Below are 12,840 nucleotides of genomic sequence, written 5' to 3'. Positions count from 1 at the left end.
AGATTCATACAAGCTTCTTTTGGTGAGACAAACACGCTGCAGGATTATACTGAGCCAGGCTTAAATGAAAGCGAATTCCAGTGTCAGGCCACCTCAGGAGGTGTGAGCACCCTGAGCGCCCTCCTTACCTTCGGGTCAATCTCCCCCAGAACATCACTGAGCAGCTGCAGCAGCTGCAGCGGCTCCAGGGAGTCAAACGAGATCAAATTGTAGTTCTTCCTGAAGGGCTCCTGATTGAGCTTCTCAACAATGAACTGCATTTGGTCACCCATAACTGTGTCTCGGGAAAGCCTCTGCAGAGAACACACAGCAGATGCCGGGGGGGCGGTGACCGGGTCCGGCCGCCCCTCGGAGCCGGGATGGGGGCTGCGGGATCGGGGCCCGGGCCGGGCCCTGGCAGGGCTGCGGGATCGGGGTCCGGGCCGGGTCCGGAGAGGAGGCCTCGACCGGAGCCTCGCGCGCGCCGTTACCGCGGGGACGGTTGCCAGGACACGGGCGCGGCGTCACTTCCGGCGTTACCGGCGAGCGGCGCGGACCGGGCCGGGGCCGCGATGTGAGGGGGCGTGGTCTGGCTTGGAGGGGCGTGACCAAGGGTGGCGGGGCGGTGCCGAGCTGTGAGGGGGCGTGGTCTGGCCGTGAGGGGGCGCGGCCGAACTGTGAGGGCACCGGCACCGAAACCGGGACAGCGAGCGGCACCGGGCCCCTCTGGCGGATCGTGGATCGCTGCCCTCACAGCCGGCTGGGAGCCCTCCCGGTGTCCCCACAGCATGCCCCGGTCAGTCCTTCCCGCTGCGCCCCGCAGCCCCGTCCCGTCCCCTTCCCGCCGCGAGCAGCCCGGGAATTGCGGCTGAGGGGCGCTGGGGCGGACACGGCACAGGGCAAGTCTCTCGTGGGGCTCCTTCACGGAACGAGTGCGAGGAGTGGCAGAAATAGGTCCGAGATTCAGCCTCTGGAGGATAAACTTGGCTCTGCGGCTCCTTCTGAGGGAGGTTGTTGTCGCATGTGTAGGAGATGTACAAACACATTGCTGCAGTTACCCAATTAAGATTTCTGGCAGCCTTTGACAGCACAAAGGGATGTCAAGTGTGGCTGATGTACGTGTCAGGTGAATGGTTACTTAATTCCTTGGAAATGGAAAGGTGTGCAGAGGATCCGTGTGGAACAGGAACAGCCAGTCCTGGGCCCAGGCTTCATCTGGGAAAAATGGCAAATTTATGTCCTCGAGGCTGAACATCAGTTGTCAGCGTGCCTCAAAGCAGCAATAAATACGTAGTGCATAAATCTGAAACAAGGACAGCAACTTCAAAAACACCAAACAATCCGAACCAGACTATAAATTAACGTCAAACTCACGCATGGAATCTCTCAGTCTGTAAGTTTGTTCTCGCAGATCCTTCAAAAGCCATGCTTAGGCCTGAAATAGTTGGATTTTGGAGCCTCTCTGCTATTTCAATTAGGTTCTTGGATAGTCTTAGAATCCCATGTGAGTCCCCAGATGATGGATTAAAATATGCAGTGAGTCATGTTAAATTGGTGCCAATTGAAATGCACAGGTTGTAAATCACTGCAGAATTTGACTCAGTAAGTAGCAACCATAAATGTAATACTTTGCAATTCTAAGCACTGCGACTAAGTTAGATTAGCTCCTCTTTTCCTTCTGAGAAACAGAAAATGCTTCATACAATAATTTCATAAAATTTTCTGGTCTTCACGGGAAGGCTGGGAAGTGACACTGATTGGTGTCTGAGCTCTTAACTGGTTAAATGAAGTGACAGAAGGGATGGACGGGTGCCTTGTGGTTGGACATGAGAGCTGTGGTAGAGCCAGGAACGTAATCCAAGTCTCCTGACTCCTGGATTTGAACTTTAAAACCAGATCATGTTTCCTTTGTGCTTTCAGTCCATATACTGACCTTTAGGAATCGTATTTACCTACAAGTTCCCAGAAGAGATCTCCTTTCCTTTGTCATGCTTTCCTGGTATCAGTTACTGTTTTCTCCGATGAGTATTTTGAGCATGTAGAACACAGAGAGAGCAGATCAGAACGGTATTTCTGGTGGAGGTGTCTGTGAGGTCCCCATCACTTAATCCTGGAGAAACACTGTTTCTGTAAACACGGATACTCATCCTTTCTTCCTCAGCGCTGAGGGAAAGGCAGTTGTGGTGAGGGTGGAGAGGGATATGGGCTGGGTGCACTGGGAGGCTGCTGCTCTGAGATTTTGCTTTCTATTGAGACTATTCCAGTCCTCTCACCTTCCCAGAAGGAGAGGAACATCCCCCTCTTCTCATGTCTCTGTAACGTTAAAGAAGAGAAAGGATGGAAACTTTAGATAATGCCAAGATACGAAAAAAAAGAGATGGTGAGATGGAAACCCATGAAGTCTGATTGTTCTGGCTCTGGGAAAGGAGACTCCATGACCAGGCCTTGTTAGAACTGGACTGGCTGAGCTTGTCATGTTTGAAAGCTCAAGTGATTGGAGGCAGGAGCAAACTCACACATTGGAGCCCAGTTTTGTGGGACTTCCCAACCTGGGGAAAGTGAGAGAGATCCTGTGTCATCCTTAAAGTTTTATGTTATCATGATCCTTTCTTCCACCAGGTTTGTGCTCTCCATGCATGCAGCCCCATTGGCTGCCCCCCTGCTGCTTGGTATTTACAGTAGTGTCTGAATATTCAAAATTACTGCCTGAAAGAAAACAATCAAGGCTTAGCTCAGTGCCTTGACCTCTTTATCAGAAGAGAATCTTCACAGATATGGTAGAGATATAAACTCTCAGTGCAGCCTTGGGTGAATACTACAGGAAGCAGCTGAGATTTGTTTATGCTTAACTTGTCTTAAGTTATCTCAGTTTGGGTGATGTGCTGTCTGAGTCAAGTCTTACAGACTCGAGGGCCAGTGTTCCAGTTTATTTGTTGTATAATTCTAGGGGCATTTCCATAGTCCCAAATTAGTTTGCATGGAGAGTGATACAGATTTTGAAGGAAAGTTTGACATGAGAGTTGTTATAAGAGTTCAGCTCTACAGTTCCATCCAGTTCTCTGGATCAATATTTAGCTTGGGAAAGGCTTGTGGAAGCTGCTTATTGCAAAGACATCCTGCAGAGGTGACTTGTGGAGGAAAGAGAACGGTAATAAACAACCCAGAGCTCTCTGGATCTGCAGGCACAGCTTCACTGCTCCCCCCGACTTTCTCCTCCCTTTGCAGCCACTGCTGTGCAGATGCTGCCGAGCAAAGTTGTGACAGAGCTCGACCGCAGAGAGCAGCAAATCCGAGTGGGAAGAAACCTGAGCGAATGAGAATCCTGCTCCCCGAAGAGAGATCACCTTATATGGGAACACCACGGACAAGAGCATGAACGGGTGCAGCCGGGCTGCTGAGGTCAGATCCCAACCAGATGGAAGATGTTAGTGTGAAAACAAGAGATTTTAGGAAGAAGAGACAATAATTCTGCTGTGCTCGAGCAATCTGACCCCTCCTCTTTGTTTGTTTCTGTTATTAAAAATATTGTGCTGTATGTACACATAGGTCTGACTGTGTTATATTAAAAATTAATTTCCTTATGGCTATTCTAGTACCTAAATGCATCCCCAGCCTGTTTCTGGTTCCCACTTGCAGCTGTACTGTGGTCAGCTAAAGCGTAAGGAGTGATCACAGATGTCTTTAAAAATTAGGCCTGTTTGTGCAGAACGTGGCCTGTTCCTGTGAGCTGAGGCATTTAGGACAATACCAACAGCCAAGAAGTCTGTCTGGTTCTGAATGTTTTGTCATGTCTACAGTTGTAAGTGATTTAAAGTACTAAAGGATTGGAAGAAAAACATTAGATCTGTGTTGTAGGGTTTGTATATTTTGTGCCTTTATGAGAGTATTGTGTTGCATGAGAGAGGATCCTGGTAATTTAAATCTTGCTCTAATGGATTCTTATGCAAACTTGTGTCTTTCAGACTCTGAGCCTGGGATTTGGAGGTCGGACCCTGAGAGCTCTGCACGTTTCCAGCCCACCTCCTGTGTGTACAGTGTCCGTGGTAGCCTCAGCCCTCTCCTGCCCCTGGACCAGATGCACACAGCTGGCTCAGAACACACTGAGCAGCTGCAGCTTGGTGTGACTGCAGCAGGAGAGGCACAGCCAAGGTATGTGCCACCAACTGGCTCTGCTGAGAGGAGCAGTGACTTCATCACTCCTTTTTGGTCCCAGCACTTGTTGTAAAACCAGTCTAAGACCAGGTGGAATGGTGTCCCAAGCAATATGAGATAAGAAGTTGGAGATCTCTGTGGCCATTGATGACCCCAGCACCCCATTGCCCTGTGCCTTGCCTGGCATTGCTAGCCCTGTGGGGTGGGTGCTGTGTGTTCTGCCCAGCCCAGAAGAGTGTTACACCTTCTCTGCACTGGTGTGAAGTGCAGGGGGTGGAGAGCCAGGCCCAGAAGGAGGCTGGCCTGATGCTGGCTTCCATCCATTTAGCCCCACTTGTCCCAGCATAACTTCAGACTGGCAAAGTCTGGTAGCACTGAGGGGAGATGATGCCATAGCAGCAACAAGAGCATTGATGTGATGTTAGACCACCTTGGAAGGTGGATGTGGCTGTGGATCCTCCGAGGTGGGAGTGTGGCATAGGATGTTATTTAATGAGGAGGGGTTGGTTGGGCAGAGTTAACTCAGCTTTCTCTGGAAAACGCTCACAGTTTTGTTTCTTGCCATGCTGTTTGGTCTTGTTTCTTGTCTGAAAAATCCAAAATATCTCCACTGATTGATCTGAGGTTTACACCAGTGTTTCTGAGACTAGAGCCTGCTCTTTAGAGCCTCCTGCTCAAGGTCAGATGAAATGGTCAGTCACCCCTTGCAGCAGATTCCAAGAACAACAAGATGTTTAAGGAATGTGCCATATTTGATTGCCTCTAAAGGGCAAATTTTGCTCAGTGCTGCCAAGCAAGAGCTGTTCTCAGTGATAAGTCTGCTGAACAAAGTCTGCTGAGGTTGGTGGAGTTGGTTTCATTCTCCTGGGAGGGCAGCAGGCCAGGACATTGCGCACACTGATCCCAATCACACCAAGGATCAAGTCTGCAGGAAATCCAAGTGGCCTTATGAAGGTTCTGTGCCCACCTTCTGCTGCTCAGAGCTGGGTTCCCACTGCCACTTTCCAACAACATTGTTATCCCAAAGCACTGTTCTCCAGGAGGAAAAGGCTGAAATGCTGTCAAAATAGAGGATATAAATAAAGGAACATTGATCAGTTGCTTTGTATTTTTGTTCTTCAGATTCTATTTTATCTCCACCCAGAAAAGTCTGTTGTTAACCTGAATTGATGCAAGTGCTTGTGGCTTGTTTTTCAAAGCAAGCCTTTTATATCACTTTTATGTAATGTAGAAAGTATCTTCTGAACATACAATAGTTTTTTCAAACTTGACAGTGCTTTTATGAGTTAGATGAGCTGGGTGACATTCCTGTCAGCTTTGGAACAGAGGTGTCCTTCCTCCTTAACACATTCAATTCATGAGAAAGTAAAAATGTTAGGCCAAGGTTTTTGAAGCAATCAGCATGAGGCACAAAAATAGTCACTCAGAAAAATTAAAGTCTATGGTTTTTAATCTCTTTTAAAGAAAAACAACATGGACGGGACACTACCATTTGTGACAGAAAAAGTCGGAGTGTAGGTGCACAGCAACACAGCATGGGGGAAAGTTTTTGGATGACATCAAGGCCTGTTGCAGATAAATGCTGTTTCCCAAATGGCATCTGAAGGGTCAGGATGTAACCTCATGTTGTCTGTGTTATTTAGAATGGGAAAATAGAAATTCTCTTCTTGTGTACATCAATTCAAAGCCAAAAGCTGTGAAAGTGAAACCAAGGCAGAGTTTGATCCAGCTGATGTGTCTCATTCAAAAATTCTCTCACCTACTTGAAAATGTCCATCTGACATTCATCTTGGAGTGCCTTTTGTTCAAGAATGGTACAAAGAAGCTGACATGTTTTATTCTTATGGGCTTATTTGTCTTTTCTGTTTTTTCCAGACAGTTGCCTAGCCACCTCTCACAGACTCTGACAGGAGAGGATGATGTTAACAGCTCAGTAAGTACCAGTGTGAAGGAAGTGGCTCACAAAAGCAACAGGATCTGGGTTACAGCAGAATACACTGTACCAATGCTGGCAAGTCTTCAGTTAATGTCAGTTCAATATTCAGAAGTCAGATTTCTGCCCACTTTTACATCCTTGTTTAATTGGCTCATGTTGTTGAACTAAACTTCCAGCTGAAACACTTGATTTCTCAATCTATCACCAGACCCAGATATGAAACTTCATATTAAATTTTGAAGGAAATTACTTCACCCTCAGCCCAAACAATACCAAGCACTGTTGACCCAAGCAAAGGGCTAAATAAGGATTGATGAGGTGTGGCAGGACCATGGTTTGGGTAGTTCCTTCTGCAGCTTCCTCCTATAGAAAGCTGCAACAATCTGAAATGTCAAGCTCCCTATCTTACATTTGAGGAGGACAGGTTGAAACTGTCTTTAAGTGGCAAAAAACCCTTGAGTAAGAGCTTGTTTCTTTACAAGAACTCGAACAGGACAATGTGTGAATTATAATGCAACTGTTAAAAAGCTGTGAGGTCAGGGGTTCCCTGTGGAATCCATGGAAAACCTCCCTAAGTGAGTGAAAGACATATCTACTTTTGTGTGTGTGTGTTGAAAGAAAGATACATTGACAACGTCGTGAAATTTTAAGGTACTCCCTCTGCTTAGGCACCTATAGACCTCATGTATGTAAATCAGCTCTTTCCTTCACAGCCATACTGTTAACACTCATTAGAATTCCCAAGTAATTGACTTCTACCCAGCTGCCCTGCTGTATGATCCTGCAGTGAAGTCACAGCCTCCATGCAGCTGCCATAGAAACTGCTTTAGGTGTCGCAGGCTCATCTTGAATTCACTGGAGACATTTGGCTCATTAATTCAAATGTCAAGGAAAAATGCATCCATGTAAGAGAGCTTTAATCAGGGACTGAAATAATAATAATAATAAAAAAAAGTTTCCTAATGTGGGGTTTTCTTCTGCAAAGAAAATGTGGAAGTTCTCTGTGGGTTCATTTATCACATTGAGGTTCATTTCACTTTCCTGTGGGGTAGATTGGTTTTCTGTGCTTTGTGCTGCAGGCTGGTGCTTGGGGATCCTCCTCAGACCAAAGAGCAATCTCTTCCTCCTCCCTACACAGATCATGAAAACCTCAATGCTGTCAGTCTCAGTGAGATAACAAAACTCTAGGAGAAAGACTCCATGGGACAATGCTGCTGTGACCTAGAGTAGGATGGATGGAAGGGCCTGGTAGCCATCTTTTGTTGTAACCCCATGACTGTACAATATCCAAGATAAAAATGTTCTATTTCCAGTCTGTAGCAGCCAAAGAATGAAAAAAAAATTAGAAACTATTTTATTTCAACTGAAATTATGGAATTGATACTCTAAAGAAGTGAATTGTAATGAATTTTAGTTCCTCTCAGCCAGCTTTGAAATATATGCATAAGAAACTAGGTCAATTAGCACTCCCATTAGCTCATTTACAAGCCCATATGTATAAAATATAAGATACATATAAGTTTCTACATTTATATCTCATCTTCTCCCTAATTTGGGGTTTTCTGCAGAAACAGAGCAGTTTTTCCACTGCAAGGTCCCCCCTAGTGCCCACAATGCCTCCTACAGCTCCTTCTGCTGAGGTTTTGCAGCACTTGAGAGCAAATTCCATTCCTTTCTCATGTGGACAGAGTTATGGTCTGAAAAAGGCTTTGTCCAACAACAGGAAGGCTGTAATTGTTCATACAGTATCCGGGAAAGATATGCATGAGCTTCCTGAGTTAATGAAATCCTAAGGCTTTGTTATAAAGTTTCAGTGACTGCCAGTCATTTTGAAATGTCACCCTCTGTAGGCTCCTGCTAGGATGGTACTGAGGGAGTTTTGCTTTCAATTACATTGCACAGTTGACACATTCTGCCTTGTTCCCTAACCTTCCTCTAACATGCCAGGAGTTGGTCACTACAGGCAACAAAAATAATGGATGAGAGGTTTGGTCTGAACCTCTGATGTATAAAGTTCCTTCACAAATTCCATTGGCGAGAAGAAAAAATGGAGGAATCACTAAAAAGCAAATCTGAGGGTTTATTTTCTACCAGAACAATACCAAGGTCAGAGCCCAGGAAGCTCTGCTGTGTGGTTGAGATCCTGAGGTAGCAATGTGGGGCTTTGGTTACACCCTTGATTGTCTTCATGGACCAAATTCCTTTGGAAGGTAAATCTCATGAACTACACAGGAGGCCTCCTTTTCCTTCCTGTTAGTTATGGCAGGAGCTGAACAATTGGACGTTGGCAAGAAGGTTCTTTCATTTTGGATTGTTCATTTCTGCCTGAGGCAGGGCACTGTTGCTGGATTAGCTGGCTGAAGGACTGGTTTTTGTAACACCTTTTCAGAACAGCTTTGGATCAGGTTCTACATGCTCCCCAGTGGATGATGACCAACAGTTTCCCATTATAGGTTCAATAATTTTTAGTTCTTTCAAAATTAACACACATAATTAATGTCTTGAGTGTCATACAGTGAAACTGTTCAGTGACTTTCCTGCACAGGTAGCATCCACAAAGGTTGATTTGGTTTGTAATTAAATCTCATTCATTAACTTGGTTTAGAAGACATGAGAAGTCCATAATGGAAGCTACACATCATCCAGCTAATGTGCTGTTTGTCATCCCACATCTCTGGTGCAAGGCATTGCTCAAAATGCAGTGATAGGAAAAATATTTCCTGCTTAGGAGCACTGTTCTTTACAAGGATGACTGCTTGGAAGATTGGGTTTCCCCCTTGGAATGGCTGTCTTGATGGAAATTGAAATCCTCCTGATCCTTAGCCCTTTAGTAGCTGTGCAGCTCTGGTGTAAGTGACCACGTGGCTGTGGGGACCAGCAGTGAAACTGCCAGTTCATGGGGCAGAGATCAGCAGCTGTCAAATGGTGTAAATTCTCACTACTATTCTATAGCAAGATTTATATCAGAAGCCTCCTGTTCATATTTCAGCTGTAATTAGAGACTTGGTTTAGGCTTGGCCCACACAAACAAGTGCAATAAAGAGAGAACATTGATACCCAAAACTAAGAAAACCACCCATATCTTTCTTGCTCTCCTGAGCCACCTAACTCCCTGTTATTCTTAGCAACATATTCCTCCCACTGACAGCTTCCCAGGTAATAGTATAGTGGCATAACATTAATTGATGTATTTAAGTAAAAGAAGTTAGTTAATTTGATGTTTCTTTTTTGGCCTGCGGTTCTGAGGAGTTCTGAAGATTTCACTGTGCCAATAAGCACAACATTTACTTCCCAAAATTTAATTACACCATGTAAGTGCAAACATTCCTCAATACCTTCTGGAGAGTAAGTAGTGCTCTAGTAAAAATTGCTCTGAAAAAAGTAGTGCTCTGAAAAAATGGTGTAAATTGGCATTATTTACTCAAAAAGTCTATGCATTTGGGACTGTATCTGCCTGAGTGACAAATGGAAAGTTTCTGTATTCTTTTAGTCTTTTCAGTCCTCCAGGAACCAAGGGAAATAAGGAGAGCTTGGGAACACAGCCTCTCAGCATAACTATTTCTCCCATGCACTGGTCAACAGAATTGCTTATTCAGCTATACTGGTTTATATTAGGGTAAAATCACTATAGCACAACAGATGTGTGATTCAAATAAGGTGAAAAGGTTTTATTTACACAGGTAAAATTTTGCTGGTGGCAATATCCAAAGAGTAAAGAATTCATCTTAATTCCCAGATCCCAGTTAGGGGCACATATTTCTGGAAGGTACAAACAAAAATTTCTTATGTTTACAAAGTGAGCAGATGTAACACAGGTTCTAGACAGAGATAAGACAGCTCTGAACAGGTCAGCTCTGAGCACAAAGCTGCTACAGAGGAGGCTTCTTTCTATACCACCAAGAGCAGATGGGAAACAACCTCTACCCTGAGGGCTGGAAGAAACCTCTGATCCTGGAAAGAGTTAGGAAAACTCTCAAATAAAACCTGACTGACCTGCAGGCTAAAAGCTAGCCCATAAAAATATCTCTGGAACGATTCAACACAGAGAAAAGGGCATTTCATGTCTGTGCAAGCAAGAAGATAGAAGAACATGTCACAATGTGGTGTATGGAGTGAGTCACTGCCTTCAGAGAATACAAATCATATACTGGTGAATGGGAAGCAAATGCTCGTGTGATCTCAGGAACTCTGATTAAACCACTCAGAGTCTCCCAAACTTAGCTTGCAGTAGGATGTGCAGTAGAGAGTGGAATCAATTAAAAGCTCACTCTGCACTGGTTTGTTGGCATCAAGATGGCAAAGCAGAGCAGCAGGGACTGAACCCAAAAAGAAAGGAGGAAAATTAATTTTTCTTTAGGCGTCTCTATCTTTGGAATACCTGGAGATGGTAGCAAGCAGAAGGCTGAGCTGCTGGCTTTTACACCAGACATATCCTCTCTAAGAGTTTCCTCTTTTGATACTTGAACAGGCAACCAACTGTACAACAAATTTTGAATAGCAATGACAGAGGATCTGTGAGTATCTGCCACTCCTGGAACTGACCCTTCAGCTAAGCAAATGCCTATTCAAATTATTTATTTAAATGAAGGTGAACAGGGCTTAGAGATCAGTCAAGTATACCAGTCAGAGTCAAAGACCAATACAGCACTTTGAGTCCTGCCAGCATGTCTGAGACAGAAGGCATATGGGTGTTGTTATCAGAGCTTGGATATTGGTGTCATTGTGTGGTGTAGTAGGTCTTTCAGTTTGATACAATGATTTTTGTCTGCACTGCTAGTTTTTCATTGTCACATTTAAAGGCTCTCTTTGCTCCATGCTCCATGATTGCCTATTGATCCATAAGTTGATGTGAGCTGTGCACCAGGCAAGTCAGGGTTTTGATAGAATAAGAAACTGGAAGTTGGATCAGGCTCCCATGGTTCTTGCCACTCCGTACTGATCGGAGAATGGAAGATGCTGATGTCCAGAATGCTGAAGTGTGCTCAGGAGTTCAGAGCTGGTCTAGAATAACATGGTTTTAAAGCTCTCAGAGCCCGGGCACTCTGTGACCAGAGGATGTATTTTCTTGAGTCAACTAAAAATTGCTGCTTTGCTGTGGTGGGGACATGCCCGCGGGAGTGCGTCGGTGTTGAAACAACTCGTGAGGTGTCAATTTGGCTTCGCTGGGGTGGGTGATGGCAACACACAAAAACAATCCTCCTCCAGACCTGCTGATCCATCATCATTATCCCTATTGTGCTGTGTCAAGTGCAGAACCCAATGGTGAGGATCCCTGCTGAAAATTCTCTCGGTGGTTGGATGAAGCAGCAAATGCTGTTTTCTTTGATTTATGTTGGGAATTGTTGCAGAGCCACCCTGTGAAATTTTGTGATGCTGGCAAGCTGCTGCACCAGCCAGTCCAATGAGAACCATGAAAATGAAAAATCTGAGCTAATGTGTACTGGTGAGTCCCGTGAGCACCATCAGAATGAAGAATATGAGCTGGGGCTAACCCTTAGACCAAGTGGTGGCAAATGCCAACCAACTCAGAAGCACCATGAGCAGCTCTTGCTGAAGGAAAAAAGGGCAGCACATCACAACCTGAATTGGTTTCAGCACCTGGTGCTGTCTGATTGCACCCTGAAGAAAGCCAGAAGTCACCTCAAAGCGTGACCCTGAAGGGAGGAAGCCCTAAAGATATATCATCTAAAAAATGTGCTGAGCATTTTTCTGCCCCAGCCTTGTCAGCTTTCTGCAGCCCTGGATTGCGAGGCTCTAGAAAGAGGCCACTGAGTTTCATAACTCACCATTGATGGCCTCATGGTCCAGCCAGATCAAACATGCTCATTTTAGACCATTCCAGTGACACAAAGCATTTTCTGAAAAGCCCAGTGGGTTCTCTTTGAATTGCTCTTTTTAGCTTGAACCAAGGAATTACAATGAAAAGTACTTTTACCATTTTTGTGTAATATTTTCAGGCATTTCTTTCACACTTATTGGAATTAAAATGTGGGGCTTTGCCCTCCTGTTTGCTCTTAGCTTCAAGCAGTCCTTGCCTCCTGTACCTCCTCCCCCTGAACTTGTGTGAGTAGCTTTGCGCCGTGATGTGTAAGGCCAGAGTACATCCAAGAAGCAGCAAATTCAGAGTAAATTAATCTGTGCTCCAGCACCTTTTCTATTCTATTTAGACATGTTCTATTTAGACATGTTCTATTTTTGTAGAAGCAAGGTGAGAAGGATTGTAACAGGTGTGTTCTGCACTCCTTTCAACGAAGCTTTGTTCTTTCTGAGCTAACCCAGCAGTTTGCCATTTCCATTTCCCACATACATTTTAAGATATATTGCTGGCAGATTATGCCACTTGTATTTATATCTCCAATTGAAAAATGCATTAATTGTGTTAATATCCATATGGCAACAACTTATATATCTAGAGTAGGAAAACACTGCTGTGGGCATTTATGCATTTCTATTCTAGCATATGAATCAATTCTCCTTTTGAAACTTACACTGAATATTCACTCATATTCCTATCATTTCCCCATTTCTTTTGGTCCTTTCTGTTTTGGCTGGTTTTGTAAAAAATTAAGCATTTTACTCATATATAGCTGAACTAAAGGGTCTTAATAGTTTTGTAGTGCCTAAAATTCCCGCTGCTACATTGTCAGTTCACTTCATCTCTTCCTGATGTTTTACCTGCTCTTTTGAGGGTTATAGTGATGTTTCTACAATAAGGACTGCGTTGGGTATCTCAGAACAAGGTAGAGGGTACATTAACTTTGCTTTTATAGCAA

The 12,840-nt window shown here is 44.6% G+C and overlaps 1 protein-coding gene across 1 annotated transcript in view; it reads right to left on the bottom strand.

Annotated features, from left to right (window-relative positions):
* IFT81 (intraflagellar transport 81) overlaps window positions 1–562 on the bottom strand; it is a 37,374-nt gene extending 36,812 nt beyond the window's left edge. Inside the window, exon 1 of the mRNA XM_059863575.1 lies at window positions 129–562. Coding sequence (XP_059719558.1) covers window positions 129–272 — 144 coding nt within the window. The 5' untranslated portion in view covers window positions 273–562. The remainder of the gene's footprint in view (window positions 1–128) is intronic.
* Window positions 563–12,840: the final 12,278 nt, after the last annotated feature.

This window comes from Haemorhous mexicanus, chromosome 19 (assembly GCF_027477595.1).
Source record: "Haemorhous mexicanus isolate bHaeMex1 chromosome 19, bHaeMex1.pri, whole genome shotgun sequence".
NCBI lineage: Eukaryota > Metazoa > Chordata > Aves > Passeriformes > Fringillidae > Haemorhous > Haemorhous mexicanus.
Note: the sequence above shows the minus strand (reverse complement) of the source record. Positions and strands in the feature narration are given on the sequence as shown.